Genomic DNA, 22967 nt, shown 5'->3' on the forward strand with positions numbered 1-22967 from the left:
TGTTCCACATTAGGGAAGTATACGCTTCCCAACACTATGGAGCACCATCTAGTGTACTCTTGAGTAAAACATATCTTCTCTGGGCATCGATCTTGGACCCTACAACTGTAAAGGGGACCCCTGCTCTAATCCATATTGCTGCCCCGGGCGAATGCGGAAAAGGACGTATGAACTAACTGACCACTCCATTTTTTATTAAATTTATGGGCCTCACTGGTGATGAGATGTATTTCTTGGAGGCACACCATCTGCGTTTGGTGGCTGTGCAGTTGAGCTAGGATCCTGTATTGCTTTGGTACCGACCACATGCCCCTGACATTCCAAGTTATCGCAGTGTATTTGTTTGTGGCTGCCATGAGTGGCTAAGAGGGTACAAGCAGTGCCAGGTGAGTTGGTACTGACAGTCAGTAAATGTGACAGCATAATTTAGAGGTGAAGATGTTACATATCTAACAACAATAACTATAAAAATATAAACCCAAAGTTGTTTGACTAAAACTGTAAAAGGAAAGAAGACTGAACATAATAGTGTATGCATTCGCCAGCAGGGTACATGGAGTTCTTGCGCATGACGGGTGTCAAGGCGGTGCAATTACCAGGAACTGGAGGTGGCCTGGGCCCGGTGCACCGGAAGCTTGGTGTAACACCTGGCGGCAAAGAAAAATTGTGTTGCATTTAACAGTATTTCTGGTATTATGTGGCACTAGGATGTTCATGAGAGAGTAGTGGAGAGCTCTTCCAGGTGTCTCCCAAGCTGAGAGTTGAGTCTCACCTCTCACCAGCGGAGACCCACTGCAACTTAGTAGCACTCATGCCAGAAATGTGTTGCAGGGGCTGAGAGGGTTTTCTTGGGTAACGGTACTTACAGTTCATTCAGCCCACTAAATCGTGAGCCATCTGGGGAGAAATCATAGGGAATAGTGCTTTACTGCTAAACCCACCCCCCTTTCCCTATCCTATGTCACTAGCATTGTTTGGGGAGAAGATGGGGCTGACAGCAGGTCAACTGGAGCGGAAGGAGGTGGCTGAGATTTGTGCATCTTGTTGGCCCTTAAGGGCTTGATGCAGAGAATGGGCTAAATGTCTCCCCGGTTGTCGGCCCTGCCTGCTCCCTTTCTGCTGTCTTTGCCATCGAAGTGCTGGTTTTGTTGTCCGTGTTGTCTCCAGTTGTAGCGAGTCTGGAAATTGTTGCTCTACCCAGCCCAAGCCTTCTCTGGATAATCCAAGAAGTAGATTTTCTGTTCGTATAGCACCTTGAGTCTTGCTGGGAACATGGGGGCATAGGTAAGGCCATGTGTCTGGAGCTGCTGTTTGACCGTTTGGAACAAGGCCCGTTTACGCTGGACTGTAAGCGTAGTCTGGAAAGATAAAAATCTAAGCACAGTCCAACAAAATGGACTATCTTTCTCTGGCATTACGAAGAACTGCGTCCCCTCCCTAAAGGTCAAAATCTGGGCCACAATTGGTTGGGGTGGTGTGCCAGGGACCTGTCTTCTCATTGGCACCCGGTGTCCTCTTTCCACCACTAACATGGCTAAGAGGCCCTCCGGGGCCACTTCTGTGCACAAACAGTCCGCACCATAATGGGTGGGATCTGGGCCTTCTGTTCCCTCTGGCAGACCCATAATCCTGACATTGTTAAGACATGCCTGCCCCTCCACATCTTCAGGCATCTCCTGTAGCATCTCTACATCGGGTTAAAGGCAGCCATTCTTGGGCGTCTGCTCTTTTAGCCATGCAGTCAGGGAGGAGAGAACAGATTCAGCCATCTTGACCCTTGCACTTTGGCGTGGTCATCTTTGAGTATAAAGACAAATGTCAGGGCACTCATGAATCAATGATATAAAGTTCTCAATGTGTCCAATCTTGCATATATAGTCACAGTGACACCATGTAAGGTTCAAACCCAATTTATTCTTGAGGCGTAGAGTTCCTCATATCAACAAAAGACAGTTCTTAAGGTCGGTATTCATGTAGCAACCACAGCCAACATGTGTTTCGTCCACTGAGATAACACTCTCAAAGACTTCCTCAGGGCATGGTTAGAATAGAGTAAGTTCCAAAAGGGTCTTCTATAGAGCGTTAACATAATCTTATGTGCCAAAAGTAAGTCAAGCGTAGGTAATAACATGTAGTAGTCTCCTATTTAATCCTGTCATAGTAAACGAAGAATATATCATAAGGAAGAGAGCACCGCGGTCCTGTCATCACACAGCGTTCTCAGTATCAGTGTTGCAGTCGAACATCTTTGAGTATACTAATCTCCGTGGAGAGTACCCCCAAGCGCTGCTCAATGGACTGAGGGGAGTCTCGGATTTCACACAACATAACATATAATTTGTCCATAGTCTGATAAACCAGTGTCGGCGGGACACACTCCTCCTGTGTCACCAACGAGGAGCATTCAGACGGAAGAGCAGGGGGAGCAGATGTGAACTTACCCTCGGCTCAAAAGTCTTGGCTTTGGTTCGACCCATTGTGATGAAGCTGAGGAGCCCTGGGTCTTCTCATTGCTGAAGAGCGATTATGACCGATATGTAATGGAAGCAGGATACGGGGGTCAAGGCCGGTGCTCTCTAAGCATTCGCCAGGCGTCACTCCAGGGAGGGGCAGACTGACTGGAATGTTACCTGCTAAGCCACAATAGGTATCCCTTTTGCACCTAAGAGTGAAGCACAGCAGCAGTGCTTGTTGGTCAGCCAGAAGAGGAAGCCCTAGAGGAACGCCCCGGGGGATCCACACCACAAGGGCTCAAGCCAGCTACTCGGTCTGTCATCCAGGGTCTGCAGTGTAAGGGATCAATGGAGCCCACATGGTAGTAGCAGTGTTCAGGTACACAGTTCAGTATCAATAGTGGGCCATTCGCAAGATCTCCCCAACACTCCCAGTTCCTTAGAGACCAAGTTTACTTTGTTTTCTGCCAGTATTGAACAGCAGGTATCAGCTCCGGGCCACACTGCCAGTGTGCAGCCGCAATCCCTGGCGCGGCCCCAGAGGCTCTTGCTTTCACAGTCTTGATCGAGGCATCCCAGGCTGGAGAGGACTCCAACAGCAAAAGCCCAGGGCCTGGTGTAATACTCTCAAATGGCCCAGGTAGTGCTCACCAAGTGCTGTGGTCTTAGTTGGAGAATACTGTTTTTGGTGTCCCACCCACAGGTCCTCCCGCATCTGGGCCCCGACGTTCTGGCTTCTATTCCCGAAATGGGTCCATCGTCTTCTCAGCCGCAGGCTCCGTGGGTTGGGCAGTGCCAAAGCGGGCCACCGGTCTTCCCTTGGGCACAGAATTCCAGGATCATGTGGCCACACCAGGCCAATCAGGGACGTTCTTGTTCAGTCTCTGCTCTTAAGGCACTGGGGGACTCACAGCCACCTCAGGAGCCACAGGCTCAGTCAGACTGGGTCTCAAATTCAGTGAGGCTCCGAGAGGCAGGTCAGTCGCATGGCACATGCCAGTCTGAGATTTCAGATGGGGGGCTTCTAGTTGGTAGGCCATGCCATGGGCTTGGTTTGGCCGAGTTAGACCGCCCCCATCTGAGCGCTCCCCTCCATCCTCACTCGCAGAGAGTAGTCAAGTGCCACCTGTGATGTTGTGTGGTGGCATTAGGATCTTTGGATGCTGTGCCAGGAGTGCAATATTTGTGGATGTCTGGGCCAGACCCGGGAGCTCTGCAATTATGCTGCCACCAATGGCCAAAACCCTGTGGCTCTCTTGTGGACATCAAAGTGTCAGATCCTGCTGGAGTATCAAGACCTGCTTGACAGGTCTACTAGAATTTTACATATAACATTTGAGGTGCACTTTAAAGGAAGGAAACAGAATTCCAAAACACTTTTTTGTGTGTATTCATAGTCTGGTTGCTGCAAACGTTTGTACTACCAGACTTTTGTCTCTGAGTTTGTTTAGGGTACAGGGACTGCCTAAAACTGAATTTTAGTGTAAGATGTGAGCAGACACAGGGATTACCACAGTACCCCCAGACCTCAGAACCCAAGTTTCATATGGCCAAAGGCTTCTGCCATCTTGAAAATACCCAAAGTGGTAGGATTAGGTGAGGGAACCTTTACCTCATTGGTTAGGGTGCCTGTGGGGCAATTACCACCCACTAGCTCATGCCAGGCATAAATGTGGCATCTCAAGGACACTCCTGGTTCTGTGGAAGATCAGAATAGGGCTGAACCAGCTGTCTGAGATTAGTGAAGAGCCTAGAAGACAGGGCCTATTTTCCCTCTTTCACCCAGGTCAAAGAAGAAGACCCCAAGTGTCATAAGGCTAACCTTGTGTTAAAGCTACATTGACAACAAGCTACAAGAGGCCTTTTCCTGCAACTGCAGAGCTGACCAGTGGCAACTGGACCTCGACTGGGCATTACCGTGCCCCCTGTCTGACACCTGGAGAGTATCGAAGTACCTCCCTTGAGATCCTGGGGGTGCTTTATAAGTGTACACTCTGGAAGTGGCTTGGCATTTAAAGGACTAAAGTCAGGAAGTAAAATATTTGACCAGGATGAACCTGGTTAGTGTATCTGACCCAGGCTCCATTGTGGTCAATGCCAAATTGTGCCTAGGTCCTGTTCTAAAGTTACCAATGAGTGTCACTGACACTTTGTGCTTCTTGACAATATTTCTACTTAAAACTTTAAAAACTCCCATCTCCTGATCCCTCTGTTGGAGTTTTGCTATTCTGGTGTAATTTTGTCTATTACTTTTTACTCTATCTCTTTAATTTGTTTTGTAATTTTTATAGTTTTCAATTTTAACTTTATTACACACATTGTCTCTAAGTTAAGCCTGACTGTTTTATACCATAACTACCAGGGGTTGAGTTAAGGTTTACTTAGTGACTTTGGACGTTCACCCTGATGAGGATTGTTATTACTTGAGGTGGGTATTTAACGCCCCTTAAACTAATACCTCAATGTCTTTCACAATCTCTTACGTGCCCATTTCATAACTATTTCCCATAATTACCAAGTTTTCCAAAACATAAATCACCCATAACACCCAAAAATACCCATACCACCAACAAGGGCCAAGTCATCAGATATTTTCAGTTCAATATTGTGCAACAACACACATATAACCCGTTGTAATAATGTGAATAATTATGGTAAATGGATGTAAAATAACAACTATGTAAACAGTTTAACATATGTGTAAAAGTGTGGCAATTTACCATAGTGAAAGGTGATGGTGAGCAAGTATTGCAACACAAAAGGATGATGGACAGAGTGCTGGACAATGCAAACACTCACCCCCCAGTCACGGACCTTGGTTTAATCCATCATTCTTTTGCTCACCATGCCACCCCAGGTTGGACCAAGCCATATGCAAATCAGTCTTGACCCTGTTCCTCATGGGAAGAGTCCAGCCCGAACTGCCAAGCCAGATCCTCCCTGGCCTGGAAACAAGCATCCTGGGACCGGTTTCAGGGTATTACCCTTCATCAGCCAGGCTAGCTTAAATCCAGTGGCACAGTGAGAAAGGGACCCACGTGAGAACCTGGCCTGGCAGTTCGGACTGGAATGTTCCCATGTGGAACAGGGTCAAGACTTATTTGCATATGGCTGGGTTTAAACTGGGGTGGCATGGTGAGCAAAAGAACAATGGATTAAACCCAGATCTGTGACTGGGGGTGAGTGTTTGCATTGTTCAGCACTCCGTCTATCATTCCTTTGTGTTGCTAGAGCAAGTATTGCATACAATACAACAATAAGGCAAAATTACCAGTTTCCATAATTCTCAGAATGCAGTACCAGATATCTGTTTTTATAATGTTCCAGCGTGCTTGAATTATCAATTTATTGGATGTCCTTATGCACCCTTGTAATCAGTTCCTACTATTCCCTCAGATGCCCTACAAGATATTTCCCCTCCATATATTCTCACATATCTGGTTGCCCCAGCAGGAACAAGTAAGCTGAGTGGATGATCAGTCTTAATAATGTGTTATACAATTACTAGTGTGTTGGGGTATACTTGAGTGTATGAAGTGAAGGTGAGTGTCCCCTGCATAGTAAATTGACTACAACCCCCTCTCTAAGTGTCAGACTGCATGTGAATCTGATAACCTGACTTTTTGTTTGGCCCAGTCAGCAAGGTAATCTAGGAGATGCACTGAGGCTGAGGCCTAAGCCTGAGCAAGGTAAAGCCAAGGTACAGAATGTGCTGTGTTACCTACGAGGTCTTGGGTTGTTGACCGTGATAGTGGCAGAATATTAATGTTTCAGGATTTATAGTTCTGGGTAGAAACTTTTTGTCTAACTCAAAGGAGTGCACCCTAATGGCTCAGTCAGGACCCTTGCACTGACGTGTGTATTGAGTGCATTCTGCGTAATGGAAGTATAGCACAATTCATAGTAAGACTCTGTATAGTCGGAGTATGATTGTTTTGACCAGTAGAATCTATTTTGGATGGCCCCTAGCTTCAACATGGCAGAAGATAGCGACTGGAACATTCAGACTCAGGCACTGAAGGGCAGATTCACGAACACAAGGTTATATTTAGAAGAGGTCCTTTTAGCAATGGGTTGCAAATTTGTCCTTTCTGAGCACTGCCACTTGGTGGGTGATAGGAAGTGCATCAGCTGATTCTGATATTATAGGTGAGGAAGTTTCTAGGCAGGGCAAGTCCTTTTGTCTGTGCCCCATGATCACGTAAGGCAAACAGATGAGCAGCAGGTGCAGAGATGTCACACTTCACTGTGCCCTTGTTTTGAATACTCCTGCATGGAAGCTCATCACTACCTGCTGTGCAAGTCATCCCCTTGCAAAAAGTCAATATTTGAACTAGAGACAGAAATTTACATTTGAAAGGGAACCACCCCAAACCGGTTGCAGAACCTTAGACAGTGGCTCCACATCCCCTCTCTAAACAAGCACTGGCAAAGGCAGTACACTCTCACCCACGAGAAACATTGGCTTTGGCGATGATTTTTAGCCATGGTGCACAAATAAAAAAGGCTTGCGACCCCTAAAGTTTGTTTCAAGATTAGCAAGTTGCTGCTGGTCTGTGGGGAAATCTCTCAGTTTTCCTGCAGGCTACCTCACATTATACACCACAGTAGAAGTTATCCGCTGCCACAGGTGGACCTAGACATGCAGTACCACAGGGTCGACCCCTGAAATGAAAAGGCAAGGAGAAGGAGAGTGTGCCTGGCTGTCAGAGTAGAATGGGAGTACCAGGACCATGGTGGGGCATGCCAGGGGAACAGAGATATTCTGCTGCCAAGATAATGGAGCTGGATTTATCAGGAGACTGAATATGGGAGGTGGGGAACCATAGGCTAGCTTAGGGTATCAATGAATTGATGAAGATACAAGTGGACCTAGAGATGTAGTGGAGTGAAATCGGAAACCTGATGGTAACTAAGGCAGAACCTGAGAGGACCTGCACAGCACTGTGGAACATGATGGGGGCCTACTGATGTACAGGGAGAACAAGAAGGATGTGGGAGAGAACCAAATGCTTGGAAGTTGGTTTTGGGTGACAAAATATAGCTGGGTTAAACTAAGAGGCCTGAAGGGGTGCATAGGGGACAGGAAGTGAGCCATATTGGGTGACTAGAGGGTGGCAGTAATCACAATGATGCTACATGGGACCAGAATGGTACTCAGTGATTAAAGAAGTCCTAAACTAAATGGGGTGAGGGTTAGCTGTGAGACCCTGATGTGAGTGGTCAAGGATATGACGTGAAGGAGGGGATGGAAGACTGCCAAGATACCAGTGGACCGTAATATTGAGGGTGAGCTACCAGACATGGGAAAATGTAATACTAGGAGTCATTAATGCAGATAGAAGGCTAGCAGGGACCAGATGGGAGTGATAGGTTACCAGTTACCGGTTTCTGGGGACTCGAGGGAGGTGGGTCGTGCTTGGTTGTGCGACGGTAGCGTAAGGGTGTTGAATCCAGAAAGAAACACCAGGGTTGTGATTTGTGAAGGGTTTAGAACATCAATAAGTCTCTTTTAGATTGTAGCAGGTCATCACATCTTGCTTCCTAATAAACAAATGTTTGTAAACGTGTATCTTTTGGGTAGAAGATTCCAAGTGAGAATTCACAAATCAATAGGATAACAGAACCATTCCATCACAGAAATAAGAGCTGTCCTGCAACATATCAAAGAAGGGAATACTCACTGATTGATCAACCAGCTGCAGCCACTCATTGAGATAATTCACAAGGCCAAAGGCATCAAGAATGTTGTCTCCTTCTGAACAAAATTTCAGGAGAACGGCCATGTGGATGCCTTCTGCACAGCTTAAAAAAAGCACACAAAAAAGCAATAGATTTGTTTAAATTGCAGGATCACGGTTCAAGTTCCAATTGCATTAAAATTCACTTTGTCCAGTTGCCTTCAGTGCATCACAAAGGGAAATGTTCCTTAATTCGTAAGCATCTATTAATGGCATGTGTAGATGTAGGCACACACGCTCTGCATACTCTTGTATCTAGTGTTGGGCTTGGACATCTACAACTTGTTTTTCTTTATAGAAGTATTTCGAGTCACTAGGTAAGTGACTCCTCCTATGACTGGTAATGCGCATGGGCATCAGCTCCATTGTTAAGATTGTCTTCCCGCACAGGGTGAGAATGGAGATGGAGCACGAAAAGTGCAGGAAGATGACCATGAAAGAAAGCTAGAAAAGGAAGGAAGGTAAAAGAAAAAAAGGCATCTGCAACAACTGAATGCTTATGGGGAAGAGGGTGGAAATATATGAATCTACAGCACTATATGCCACAAATAGATGCTTGCGGTTAAGTAATATTTTCAGTTTGTAGCATGCAGCTGTAGATACACAGGCTCTGCATAGAATGTAAAGTAATTCTCCCCTAAGTGGTGGCTAGCCAGAGGATGTTGCAGGATACTGAAAAAGTGTACAGAGCACATGATGGCCCAGGTGAGCTTACTGTTGTGCTAGGACATCGACAGAGTAGTGTTTGCCAAATGTGTGTGGTGTGAACTAAGAAGCTGCCTTACAGATGTCAATCACTGGGGTATTACCCAGAAAGGCTATGAAAGATACTTTTTTACAGGTAGTATGCGGCCTGGGTGGAGCAGGGAGTTGTCTTTTGTTCCATAGCATAGCAGATTTAATTACACTTAGCTATCCAGTGAGCTATCCCTGCTTTGGAAATGGCAGTGCCTTTATGTGGTTTAGTGTAGGCCACAAGACGCTGTTGAGTTTTACAATAAGCTTCGGTCCCATCAATACAGTACATGAGGGCCCTCTTTATGTGTAGTGTGTGGAGGGCTCTCTCTGGTACTGAATCCAGACGTGGAAAGAACACCGCAAGTTCAATTGTTTGGTTGAGCTGGAAATGCGTGACCTCCATAGACAGAATGTTTGGGTTAGGTTTAAGTACTATCCTGTTAGTGTGTGCCTTAAAAAAAAGGTTCCTCACAGCGAGAGAGCTTGAACCTCACTGACCCATCTGAGGGAAGTAATTGGCATTAAAAACGTGACATTTCAAAACTGGAGAGAGCAAGTGTGGATGGCCTCTAAAGGGGGTCCCATGAGCCTAGTAAGGACAACATTAGAGCTCAAGGAGGAACAGGGGGTAACCAGTTTGGGGGGGAGGAGGTGTAATAACCCTCCTAGGTTCTTCCATAAATGCTTTAATGACTGGGAGTCTGAATAATGTTGTTCCCTGTTCTGCAGGCATGCTGCTATTGCAGAGAAGTTTAAGCAAATGGAAGTTTAAACCTGTGCATTGTAAATGGAGTAGGCAGCAGGCAACGTGCAGGCTTGAGTGGATGTATGTGTTTGAAGAGGCAATAGTGGGCACATTTTTTCCACTTTGCTACATAGAAGGACCAGGTAGTGGGATGGTGAGCATCTTTGAGCATGGACACACACTCAGCTGGTAAATTGAGATACCCAAACTCTAAGACCTCAGAAGTCAGATCGCTAGTTGGAGCTGCCTGGGATTGGGATGCCGGACTGTGCCCTTGTGTTGAGTGAGCCTGTTGGGGAACTTCTTGTGAGAGATTCAGGTTAAGAACCATGGCTGCCTGGCCCATGCGGAGTCACCAGGATGAAGGTGAGGGAGGTCTGCCGTAGCTTTCGAACCACAAGTGGAAGGAGTGGGAGAAGCAGAAAAGTGTAGGCAAATATCCCTGACCAGTTCATCCATAATGCTTTGTCTATTGACTGTCGGTGTGGAAACGTGGAGGTGAAGTTTGAGCATTTGGCATTTTCAGGGGTTGCGAACAGATCTATTTTGGAAAATCCCCAGTGCTGGAAGTACGCAAGCAAGACTTGGGGGTGGAGTTACTACTTATGAACTTGTTACCACGTGCTGCTGGGCAGGTCTGCAAAGCTGTTGTCCACACCCAGAATGTACTTTGCTAGCTGATGTACTCTGTGGTGGATCAGCCAATGTCAAATACTCTACGCTACTGTTGAAAGCTGGGGAGAGTGCATGACCCCTTCCATTTGGAGGTAACACATGGAAGTCATCTTGTCTGTTTCGACCAGGACTGTTTTGTGATGTACATGGCAGAATAAAGCTTTCAGCGTGAACTGGACTGCCAAGAACTCCAGACAGATGATACAGAATGTTTGTTGAAGGGTTATCAACAGACTCTGGATGGACATGTCCTGCAAATGCCCGCTCATCCAGTGAGAGAGGCGTCTGTAGTGATGGTCCCATGGGAAACTTTGTCTAGAAAGGGCTTGCCTTGAAACAGATTTTTGCTGTTCCACCAATACAGACCGTGATGTGTGGTGGGCCAAATCAACACTAGATCCAGTCACTCTTAAAATGGATACATGTGTCATCGGCAGCAGGGAACGATGGCGATGCAGGAGGCCATCGTTCTGAGGAGGTGCATTACTGTCCTCACTGTTAGCTGGTGATCTGGCTGGAAAAGAGGAAGCCGAAACTGGAAAGTCTGAACTTGTGCGGGACTGGGAAGAGCTTCCTAGTGAGTTAGTTTATAATTGCACCTAGGAAGGGCTGTATTTTAAGGGGTTGGAGGTGGGTCTTGCCCAGGCTGATAGAGAACCTTAGGTCGTGGAAAAGATCTAGGGTGATCTAGGTGTGGGCCAAGTAACTCCGTCTGCTTGTATTCTTGATCAGCCAGTCATTGATGTACAGGAAGATGTGGATGTCCCCTCTTCTGAGACTAGCAGCTGCCAATGCATGGCATTTGGTAAAGGCTCTGGGAGCTGTAGTTACCCCAAGGGCAGAACCTTGAATTGCTGTCGACTTAGCATGCACCTGAGGTATTGGCGGGCGCCAGGAGGTTCAGGATGTTGAAATAGGCGTCCTTCTGGTAGAGACTGGTCATGACATCACCTTGCTGCAGCACCGGAGTGACATTCTGGAGAGTGACCATGTGGAAGTGCTCCAACAGGGTGTACTTACTGAGTGGCCTGAGGCAGACTACGGGCAAGAGGGACCCAACTTTCTTGAAGATGAGAAAGTACAGGAGTAGACCCCCTTTGCCACGCTGGTGTGGTGGCACAGGCTCTATGGCCCCTTTGAGTAATAGTGCATCCACTTCCTCACTGAGAAGGTGCTGGTGTTGTGGGTAAAACGTTTCTGTAGGGGACATTTGGGGATGTAGCAGTGAATTCTAGACAGTAACCCTGTTCTATAAAGGACAGATTCTATTGGTCTGAGGTGTGGTTTTGCCACTCAGTGAGGAAACCCCTGCAGGCCTCCTCGACCAGAGTTGTGTGAGCAAGGGTGGAAGGGAGAGGGAGGCACTGTTTGTGGGGGAACCTTCCTTAGCCGCCCCATCTTTACCTCTGCCCTTGGAATTGTTCCCCATATATGCACCCCTTAGAATAACCTCCAGTAGGCGGCCTCAAGGAAGGTGGCGTTAATGCAGCCACTGAACTGCGAGCGACCAAAATCCGCACAGGCAGATGGCGTTTGGATAGCTCCCATGTCACTGGCTAGGTCCGTGTCTTTTTTTTAAAAACAATTTTCGAGCATATGAACAACTTGAGGCATGAAAGGGAATTCCCCATCAAAGGACAAGTTGATCAGATGCTGTGTGGACATCAGGCTTAAAGCCAGACACATGGAGCCAAGCATGCCTGAGGAGCATGACACTCAAATTTATTCCTCTGGAGGCGGTGTCAGCCTCGTCCAGAGCCCATCTGAATGTGATATTGGAGATAGTTTGTCCTTCTGCTACAATCTCCTGTGCCCGCTGTTTGTATTGATCCATGAGGTGCTGGATCAAGGCTCACATTTCGTCCCACTGGGCTCGATCGTATCTAGATAATAACTCCACAGAGTTGGAGACCTTCCAAGGGTGTCGGATTGCGTGACAACTCTTTTCCCTGCCACATTAATCTTCTTAATTTCCTTGTCTGGCGGCAGAGTATCCCCAGTAGCCTGTGCATTTGCCCATTTACAGTTGGGGTGCACAAGCAATGAGTCTGGTGGGAGCTCATCTCTGATGTAAGGCAGGTGAGAGGGGGGAAGGCTTTAATTTTTTGTCAGCTTGAGGGGTGACTATACTAACCTTGATGGACTATTTGAATACATCCTGGTTAGGCTTGAGCATCCCCTTGAGAATGGGCAAAAACTGTGTACAACGCTGGGTGTGTGAGAACGTTTCCACTAGGAAGTCATCTTCCTCTGTAATTGTGTAAAGGTCTACCTTGTGGAAGGTGGCCATCATGTGAATTTTCTAATGGCAAGAGGTAGTATTGTCCACAAGGGAAGGCTTAGCAGGGTAGCAGTCTGGGTTACTAGGGGAAATGGCACCATAATCATCCCGGGCTGCCAGGTAATATAGGGCATCATAGGAGTCTACGTCTTCAGGACTCCTCTCCCCATAGGGTGAATAGGTTTAGCCTTCTGGGGAAGGAGGCCCATGTGGTGGTGGAGGAGAAGGAGAAGGAGGTGGAGAAGGAGGAAGAGAAATGGGAGGCAAAGCACGTTGAGGGGGGCAACGGACTGGTGCCCCTCTCCTTAAGCCTTTTCAGTTAGGTAGGTGGAAGATGCTTCAATGCCAGCTGCTCCTCAAAGGTAAGGTTTTGCTTGCAGGGAAGGGTCTCCTGTACCTTAGGTAATGTTTTGCTGCAATTTGCCTATGTGAGGGTAAATAAAAAATCTCTTTTGCCAAGTGCCCAACTCCTCTTGGAGACATTGTAAAATCTGCAGTTTTTGATTGTTGGAGTCTGCTATGGATGGTTGACTGGGCGCCAAAGGCTGTTTTAGCTTCAAACGTAGTCTCAGCGTCAACCATTGTTTGAGCTCCAAAGAGCCAGTAGGTGCAGAGGCCCCAGAGGGCATCAAGGGAGCAGTCAGTGCCGAGGTGGGCCAGTAGCGGTTCAGAAGGCTGTGTTCCTGTATGTGGCCTCAACTTCCGACCCACGTAGTGGCAACCAGTGAACTGATGATGAGCGCTGATACTCACTGTTGCTATTTTCTGATGTTGGCCCAGAGTGGGATGCAGGACTATTGCCTCAGAGTCCGGAGTGAATCAGGTTCCGGAATAAAGGCGGTAGCCTGTTCGGCCTCCACCTCTGCTTCCACTACATCTTCAACATCCTCTCTGAATGTGTCTGGGGTATCCTCATCTCGTTATTCTTCCATGGCACGTTGAGCAAGCCAAAAATCTCGACGATTCTGGATTGTCTTTTTGGACCGTAAGGTGAGGCAGGAGGAGCACGAGTTCTTGTTATGGTCTTGGAATAAGCAGAGGTTGCAAGCTGCCTGTTGATCTGCTCACCATTACTTGCAGTTGCACTGTGGACAGTACCATAAAGGCTGTTTTTCCATCATGTTACTCTCATTGTTGAGCGCAAAACCTGATGGAACAGGCTTGAGAGGAGCGTCGACGAACTGCAAGACATGCATCTGAGTGAAGGACCATGATGGCAGCAAAAAGAAAATGTGATGCAGAAACAATGGTCCAAAGCTATCTGGAGCAAAGGATGCAGAGGCCCGATGAACAGAGCCACACAGCATCTACTCCAAGCCACGTGGATGTATGTCCGACTCTGACAGCAGAAGAAAACAACCTAATGATGGAGCCGTTGCCCATGCGCAATACCAGTTAAAGGATGAGTCACTGTACCTCGTGACTCGAAAAACTTCTTAAAAGAAGAACAAGTTGTACACGTCCGAGCCCAACACTAGATGGCGGAAGTATGAAGAGTATGTGTACAGCTCCACATACCATAAAAATAAGCTTAACATTCTAAGCGAAGACATATGGATTTCCAGAATGTGGCAGATAGCAAAAGAGTTCTAACTTAGACATAGTCTAACAGTTCTTAGATGTAAGCTGTTCTTCTCAGCTTCTTCTATGGGTCAGAAGTGAGATTCTTATCCATCATGCTGTGACAATACACTCCTTTACAGGCTCCTATTCTGGAATATGGATAGCTTTCAGTTTCCCTGGGTCTCCAGTCCAGATCATTCCGGCTCGGATACTGCCAGATGGCCAAGCTAGGATTATTTTACTCTGGCACATCTACTGTGAACACTGGCTGGCCTGGTGCCCTGTTTATGCTTATATGAAAATGCATCCACTATACAAAACAATCATGCTTTCCAGAAATATATACAATGGCAAGGAAGGGAGAAAGGGGAGGGGGTGGAAAATCAAGAGGAAAAAACAAACAAAAACTGTGACCCCTTTCAGTGGGACGAGTAAAGTGGGAAACTCGTATCCATATGACTTGAATGGGGTGCACTTACACCACCTTAGGTGGAGAAAAGGCCAAAACTGAACAAATACAGAATAAACCGTTTTCATCTGTTACTACTGAAAGAAAGAGCAAACTCACTGGGAACAAAAGATGGACCACATGTTTCCAGACTCACTCCAGTGGAATAACAATGCCTGCAACATTATCTTTATTGTTTTATAATAGTATCTTGACATTTCCACCAAAACAAAAAAGAGAGAAGCTTCTACACTTTAAAACAACAATTCATGCTCTGTGGAGCATAAAGGATGAGCTCATTTACCTGTCACTGTATAGCGACTTTGTGATCCCTCCACCAGGGATAATGATGCGTTTCTCAGTCTCATTTACTCCTGGGTAGGGAACAACCTTCTCCATCTCCTTCCAGTGCAGCTCATGCATTGCATTTCCTGCACAACTCTGCATGGCTGGAGTCAGCAAGTAACGAAAAGGAGTGCTTTGAATGCAAAAAGACAATATTTATTTAGCAGCAATATCTAAACAAACACAATGGCACAACCACTGTAAAATGTGAACATGCTAATTGTCTAAAAAAAAAAAACACTAAAGATTTTCCTCCACTTATTCATCTGACTAATTTCTTTCTAAACACTCTTCTCCATCAGATTGTTTTACAGATTTTGTAACCACAAGGACACCACTGTGCATGCAACAACCCCCTCACCACCCCAAATCACAAGCAGAAACAAAACTCAACTAGGCTCACAGAAGCAATCTATCGGTTTCCTTCCCCTTTACGTCGTGATTGATCTGTAACGCAACACCCCTCTTCTACATTTCTTTTGGGGGATCTACTCTCACAAAACAAGCTTGCCTTTCTGATCAGGTTCTCTCATTAGAGCCAACTCAGTTGGTACCAAACCATGTATGTGTTGAGGTCTTTCATGCCAGGGTGCAGAACAAAAAGTGTTATGGAAACGCTCAAGCTAGCTTCTATAAACCACTAGTAATACTTCAGACAACACCCAGGAAATTTTGTATTTTCAAAGTAATTGATCTTTCTCATCAACAGTAGCCCCAAAACGAGCTAACAACTTAATACAAACCCTTAAACAGAGACATAATGGATGCAATGCAATGCAATGTGTTAACTGCCTGACCAACATACCCAAGAAGCTGCTGATCATCGCGTTGATATGCATGGCTGCTGGACAGAAGAATTACTTGTGCAAATTCGCTCCGTTTGATCCATGAAATCAGCGCCTGACGGAATGATTTTGCTTTATTCTTTAAAGTACGATTAGAAAGGAAACAGAAGTCAAAGAACAATTAGAGGTGTCAACACAGCTAATACTTGATTCTTCGTCACTCAGGCAAGACATTTTAAACACACAATTCCTCCACATTTCTCTAAATACTCTGACATCGAGACCAGACATAAATCCTCACCAGACCTGCCCCTTTCTCCTTCAAATCCCACTTCTTACACCTCTTTGCCTGTGAATCTGACTCTTTCTAAATTTTCACATATGTGCCCTCCTCCCTTTTTTTTAGCACGGATAGCACAGTTCTAAGGAGTAGTTAATAAAAGTGGAGTTTTATACCAGGTGATGCCTATATTGGGTTCTCTCCCACTGGTGGGAGGATACCTTATAGGAAGGTGATGCTTGAGACCTTTGGAAGACACTCTGGCCCTAGTGGAAAAAGGCAAACCAGTGCCCTACTTGATCCCCCAATAACACCTTTCAATCCAACACTACATATTTAAAATCATGTCGGTCCTAGGAATGATTCACAGTCTCTTTTTAAAAAGGATGCGATCAGTGCTTTATTTCTCTCCTCTCTGTCCTGCCGCCTTGTTCAACTTACCCTTCAGTTTCAGGTCTAGAAGGAACTTTATATTTGTAGAGAAGAACATGTAAGGAATAATGTAGAATGCCTCTTACTACTTTTTTATGATAAGCTTATCTTGGCTCCAATAACACACTTTCCAGTACAATAAGGGTACTAAAAAACAGGTCACAAATTGAGCATTGACTTTTTGGAAGCGGTATCTGATTTTGCAAAACAACCTATACACTAATGGGTTGCATTGTAAAATCTCTAGTTTCAAGGAGTCGCAGAATGGCCTCCCTAATGATTACTAATTAGGTAGGTTGCTGTTTGCGAACCCCTATGATTGGCTACAAACAAATGGGTGGTGGCCTGCATGGAACATTTAAACTTTTGTTTAAAAAAAATAAAAAATAAAAATAAAGCAGCCCATTTTCCTTAAAGGAACCACTGTTGCTTAAAAATATAATCTCCTTTGGAAATCCACTTGGAGAAGCAGGCAGTGGTCCCACGGACCACTGCATGCTCGCCCAGAGGTCACCTGACAGGGCCCCAAGGGGACTTCTTCCCCTTTGCAACATCAGCTCCCACCATCTCCAAGGTGTTGGTAACTGATCAATTGTTTACGGTTGCAGTCATAAACCACTGAGACATGCCATTGTGGCTGGCAATTAGGAAAGGATGCCTCTTTCACTTCCTCTCCGAATTGTGATTCGGAATGGATCACAAATCTAATTTTGCAAGTCAAAAAGACATTTTTGACTCGCAAAATGGGGTTAGTAAATTGGAAAAGGCCATTCTGCAGTGGCTAATCCCAGGATTTTGTAAGTCACAGGAATTGCAATTGCAAATTGCCGTTTTGTGTAAGGCCCTAATTTATATACTTGGAAATGCAACCAACTTAACATATTTGTACCAAGAATTTAGATTTCCTCAACTTAGAAACTGTCTTTTCTACCCCCAACATTACCTGTCCATCAAAAGGTTCTGCAAACCTAAGTTTACATTTCAAAGCAAACTGCCAAATGTACATCTTGTGTTCCCTTGTAACAGTGGCTCTCAAGGTACAAATCAAGGTCAGATGTTGTCGGAGGACCACAGGTAAGACTAGTACCAACATAGGCCTGAAAGAGGGATGAGTTTTAGACCCATGTTTGTTCTTCATCTACATGGCCAACCTCGACAGTCACCTGGCCCAAGTGATGAGTGACCACTTGTAGGAAAATGCCACTGTTGGCATGGTTACCCCCTAACATTTTGCCTTTTGTTGATTCCAGCTTTGATTGAAAGTGTGCTGGGACCCTGCTGACCAGGCCCCAGCACCATTGTTCTTTCCCTAAAACTGTACCTTTGTCTCCACAATTGGCACAGCCCTGGCACACAGATAAGTCCCTTGTAAAAGGTACCCCAGGTACCAAGGGCCCTGTGGCCAGGGAAGGTCTCTAAGGGCTGCAGCATGTATTATTCCACCCTGGGGACCCCTCCCTCAGCACATGCACACTGCCCCTCAGAGTGCCATGCCCACAACCCACTGCCTGTGGCATAGTTAAGTCACCCTTCTAGCAGGCCACACTATACCACAGGTGAGGGCATAGCTGCATGAGCACTATGCCTCTACAGTGTCTAAGCAAATTCTTAGACATTGTAAGTGCACGGTAGCCATATAAAGTATATGGTCTGGGAGTTTGTCAAACACGAACCCCACATTTCCGTAATGGCTACACTGAATACTGGGAAGTTTGGTATGAAACTTCTCAGCACAATAAATCCACACTGATGCCAGTGTGGGATTTATTGAGAAATGCACACAGAGGGCATCTTAGAGATGCCCCCCTGCATGCCAGCCCAACTGCTAGTGCTAGACTGATCAGGCTCTGCCAACCTACCACTTCCAGACCAGTTTCTGGCCACATGGGGTGAGTGCCTTTTTGCACTCTGTGACCAGGAACAAAGCCTGTCCTGGGTGGAGGTGCTTCACACCTCCCCCTGCAGGAACTGTAACACCTGGCGGTGAGCCTCAGAGGCTCAAGCCTGGTGTTCCAGCGCCCCAGGGCACTCCAACTAGTGGAGATACCTGCCCCCAGGACAGAGCACCCACTTTTGGCGGCATGTCCAGGGAGATAATGAGAAAGACAATGAGGAGTCACCCCCTTAGCCAGGTCCACCCCTAAGGTGACCAGAGCTGAAGTGACCCCCTTAGAAAATCATCCATCTTGTTTTGGAGGATTTAGCCCAATAGGAATAGGGATGTACCCCCCTCCTCAAAGGGAGGAGGCACAAGGAGGGTGTAGCCACCCTCAGGGACAGCAGCCATTGGCTACTGCCCTCCAGCCCTAACACACCCCTAAATTTAGTATTTACAGGCGACCCTAAACCCAGGAAATCAGATTCCTGACAACCTACAAAGAAGAAGGACTGCTGACCTGAAAACCCCGGAGAGAAGAAGGAAGAGGACAACTGCTTTGGCCCCAGCCCTACCGGCCTGTCTCCAACTTCAAAGAACCTGCACCAGCAACGCATCCTGTGGGCCCAGCAACCTCTGCCGACTCAGAGGACTGCCCTGCAACTACAAAGGACCAAGAAACTCCAGTCGACAGCGGACTTGTCCAACCAAACAAGAAGAAACCATCTTTAAAGGGACTCCCATCTCACTACAGAAGCGTGAGTCCCCACCACTCTGGACCCGACGCCACTGCCCGTGTCCAGAGAAACCAAAGACCCAGAAAGGATCCCCACGTGACTCTGGGCTAACCTCTCTGCACCCCAACGATGACACCTGCAGAGGGAATCCAGAGGACCACCCTGACCGCGACTGCCCGGGAAGAAGAAACCCAACGCCTGGAAGAAGCACTACACTCGCAGCACCCAGGCCCGTGAAGAACCAACCACCAGTGCAGCAGTGACCAGCAGGCGGCCCTCACCCTTGCCCAGTCAGTGGATGGCCCGAGAAGCTCCCAGGTGCCCTGCCTGCAACGTCTGAGTGACCCCCGGGTCCCTCCATTGAAACCTATTACAAACCCGACGCCCTGTTTGCCCACTGCTCCCGGCAGCCCCGCTGCCATTGAGGGTGTGCTTTGTGTGCCTACTTGGGACCCCCCCCAGTGCTCTACTAACCCCCTGGTCTGCTCCCCAAGGACACAGGTACTTAACTGCCAGAAGACTAGAACTGGAGCACCCCGTCTCCATAGTCGCCCATGTTCTTTGGGCTCCTCTTTGACCTCTGCATCTGACCGGCCCTGTGTTGCTGGTGCTGGGCGTTTGGGGTTGACTTGAACCCCCAATGTGAGCTATCTATGCCATGGAGACTGAACTTGTAAGTGATTTACTTACCACATTAACCTAACTGTACTTACCTCCCCCAGGAACCATTGAATTTTGCAGTGTCCACTTTTAAAATAGCTTATTGCCATTTTATGCCAAACTGTGTACATTACTGTTTTGATTCAAAGTCCTATCTGTATCTATGCAAAGTACCTTACATTTCATGTACTTACCTGCAATTTGATTCTTGTGGTTCTAAAATAAATTAAGAAAATAATATTGTCCTATATAAAATATATATTGGCCTGGAGTTAAGTCATTGAGTGTGTGTTCTCATTTATTGCCTGTGTGTGCACAACAAACGCTTAACACTACCGTTCCCTCACCTATGGTTCCAAACTGCTGAAGGGGAAAGACGTGCCTACCCTAAATCGACTGCAGTCAAACATTTTCAAAAAGCTGTTTGGGCTACCAAAGCATGTTTTGAAAGCCCAAGTCAGGTTAGAGTTTGGCCTCCTCCACCAGGGCCTGTCTTAGGAACAAGATCATAGTAAAATTATGTTGGAGGCTTAGATCCCCACAACCTAACATAATGGCTCCCTCGTGCTGGCAGAAAATGGGAAAACAGCCCAGTCATGAGGCCTCTTGGCTCTCTGTTTTACAAAAATCGACCAAAGCTTTAAAACTAGAGGACGCCTGGGCACACCCATGCTGCCTTTAAGAGTGTCACCAACAGACTTGTCAAGCTTTCATCACAAACTCTTGATAAGGCAGAATTTGCACACAAACGTTGTTTGTGGGTGGTCCTGCATCATATGCCGCTTGTGGCCCAAAGTCATACTTGGCTATTCACTTTTCTGCGGCCATGAAATATAGCCTGCTGCGCATATGTCTTGGAGTTTATCCATCAAAGTACCTGGTTCCTGTCTGGAAACACACTTGGCCCAATGACAAGTGTTGCTTATGTGGATACAAACAGGAAAGCATACTGCACTTGCTTTGTATGTGCCCAGCTCTCATAGTCCAAAGGTGAACAATCCTAAAGCCTGCCCTAAGAGCCCTCCAAGTTAGGTCATGCCATCCAGCAGTGATCACCCTAAATGGGACCCCAATTCAAAAGGCAGTGAGGTTCCTCATCCATGCAACAAAACAGCTAGAAGAACACCAATATTGATACTGACCAACTGGGAGGGTGGCAGACCTCTCATAGCGATTGACCTAGCGACAAAGGGGCCCATTTCTCGCCTGTATTCATGCACTAGCACGGTCTATGATTTTGGTGGCTGTGTCTTCACCTTACATGCATTCACACCTTTTGACCTCAAAATCTGGAGTCTGTTGGTTAACCTTTTTATGATTCATTATACTATGCTTTCTTAAGTAACATTTTATTGCTTTTACATGCCAAACAACAAAAATAATTGCCAAGTTCCACCCAAAATCACAAGCAAATTGATCCAGCTCAACAATACGTCCCCAGGCCCATGTAGGAAGGCACCCTTTTTGACATGGTTATCCCCTACCTTTTGCCTGGTTTGTGATTTGGCTTTGGCTGTTAGTACACTGGGTCCCTTGCTAGCCAGGTCACCAGTGCCAGATCTTTCCCCAAAACTGCACTGTTGTTTTGCACAATTGTCAAACGCTTTAGCTACCACTTTAAGTCCCCAGTAAATGGTCCCCTGGAGCCTGAGGTACTAAGGAAGGTCTTGGAGGACTGCAGTACCAACTGTGCCACTCTCAGGGACCCCTCACCAAACTCACACAAGTGCTGCCATTGCAGACTGAATGTGTTGGTGCAGGTTAAATTGAAAACACGACCTGTCACACACCCCTGTAAGTCACCCCTAAGGCAGGGTGCATCCAGGCACATGTGAGGGCATATATGCATGAGCTTATATGCCCCTGCTATGTCTTTTGTCGATTTTAAGATAGTAAGTGCACAAGGAAGCCATTTTGAATGCATGTGCTTTAACAAATTCATCAGCTACAGGATGGCTTCTTTGAATCCTGGGGCGTTTACTATCAAACATCTCAGACTAGTAAACTCTCACTGACCCCAGTGATAGATTTATAAAAAAATGCACACAGAGGGCACCTTAGAGGTGCGCCCTGAAAACCTATCAACTACTAGTGTGTTGACTGACTTGTCCTGACCAGTTTAGCCACCACAGATGTGTTTCAGGCCCCCCCCAATGTGACAGCCAGCACCCTGAAGGGCCTGAGACAAAGGCCTGCACTGGGTGGAGGTGTGACCTCCTCTCACAGGCAAGTTGGATATTCGAGGGTGGGGAGCTTCAAGGGCCTTGCCATCTTTGTAACGTGAGCCAGGTCTCTCCAAATGGCGAAGATGACCAAACCCCTTGTGCTGACCCCACTTCTGGTGGCAGCACAGGCAGAAATATTAGTTGAATTAGGAGTGCCCACTTCATGCCAGTCCCACCCTCAAGGTGGACCAGCTGAAGTGGACAATACTTTTCAAAGTCCTCCATCTTGCTTAGAAGGAATTAGGCCACAAGGGTTAGGGCTATGCCCACTTCAAAGAGGAAGTGGCCATAAGAAGGGTGTAGTCACACTGATAGTGGTCAGCACATTGGCTGCCTCCTAGAACCCCTTGAAACGTCCCTAAACTGAGTATTTTGGTGGCACCCCTGAACCCTAGAACTCAGGTTTTGAGAACCTAAGACGACCCAAACAAAGAAGAGTTGCACATGCAGATGAGGAAAAGAAGCAGCAGCTGACACGTCGGACTGCCTGCTGACCTCAAAGGATCCTGCACAAGAAGCCAACTCATCCAGCCTTCAATAAAGATTCCAGTCTCCTGTGGACAGCGAATCCGCCCTGCGAGAAGAAACTCCAAAGAAAAGACTCTGCAGCTGCTAGAACCACGGAAACGCAACACCAGAAGTGATCACTGCACCTGATGTCCACTACCGGAAGTAACGCCAACCAACGGTGCCAAAGCAGGTCCCCAGCTGCTCAAATATCAAGTCCAGTATGGTCTCACCCATCTTTGACTCTCCCAAGACGCCTGCAGCCTCTGCACGCAGGCCCCCTCTCCTACAGGCTTGTGGTGAGAGAAAATCCGACAACTCCAGTAACCACTGCACCCGTGACCGTTGACCCCCGCTGAGGTGGGTCATTGGCTCCAACTAAATCCCCTGACTCTTAAGAGTTCATGTCCACCCTGGGTCCAGCCCTGCCAGACTCCCTGATGACATCTGCAGCCTCAACACACAGGACCCTGACT

At 46.9% G+C, this 22967-nt stretch overlaps 1 protein-coding gene across 1 annotated transcript in view; it reads right to left on the reverse strand.

Annotated features, from left to right (window-relative positions):
- Nucleotides 1-22967, reverse strand: part of PSMG2 (proteasome assembly chaperone 2) — an 85001-nt gene that overhangs the window by 13968 nt on the left and 48066 nt on the right. Inside the window, exons 4-6 of the mRNA XM_069219932.1 lie at nucleotides 15795-15913; nucleotides 14949-15122; nucleotides 8138-8258 (exon numbers count right to left, since the gene is read on the reverse strand). Of these exons, the coding sequence (XP_069076033.1) occupies nucleotides 8138-8258; nucleotides 14949-15122; nucleotides 15795-15913 (414 nt within the window). The remainder of the gene's footprint in view (nucleotides 1-8137; nucleotides 8259-14948; nucleotides 15123-15794; nucleotides 15914-22967) is intronic.

Source organism: Pleurodeles waltl, chromosome 2_2, assembly GCF_031143425.1.
Source record: "Pleurodeles waltl isolate 20211129_DDA chromosome 2_2, aPleWal1.hap1.20221129, whole genome shotgun sequence".
Classification (NCBI taxonomy): domain Eukaryota; kingdom Metazoa; phylum Chordata; class Amphibia; order Caudata; family Salamandridae; genus Pleurodeles; species Pleurodeles waltl.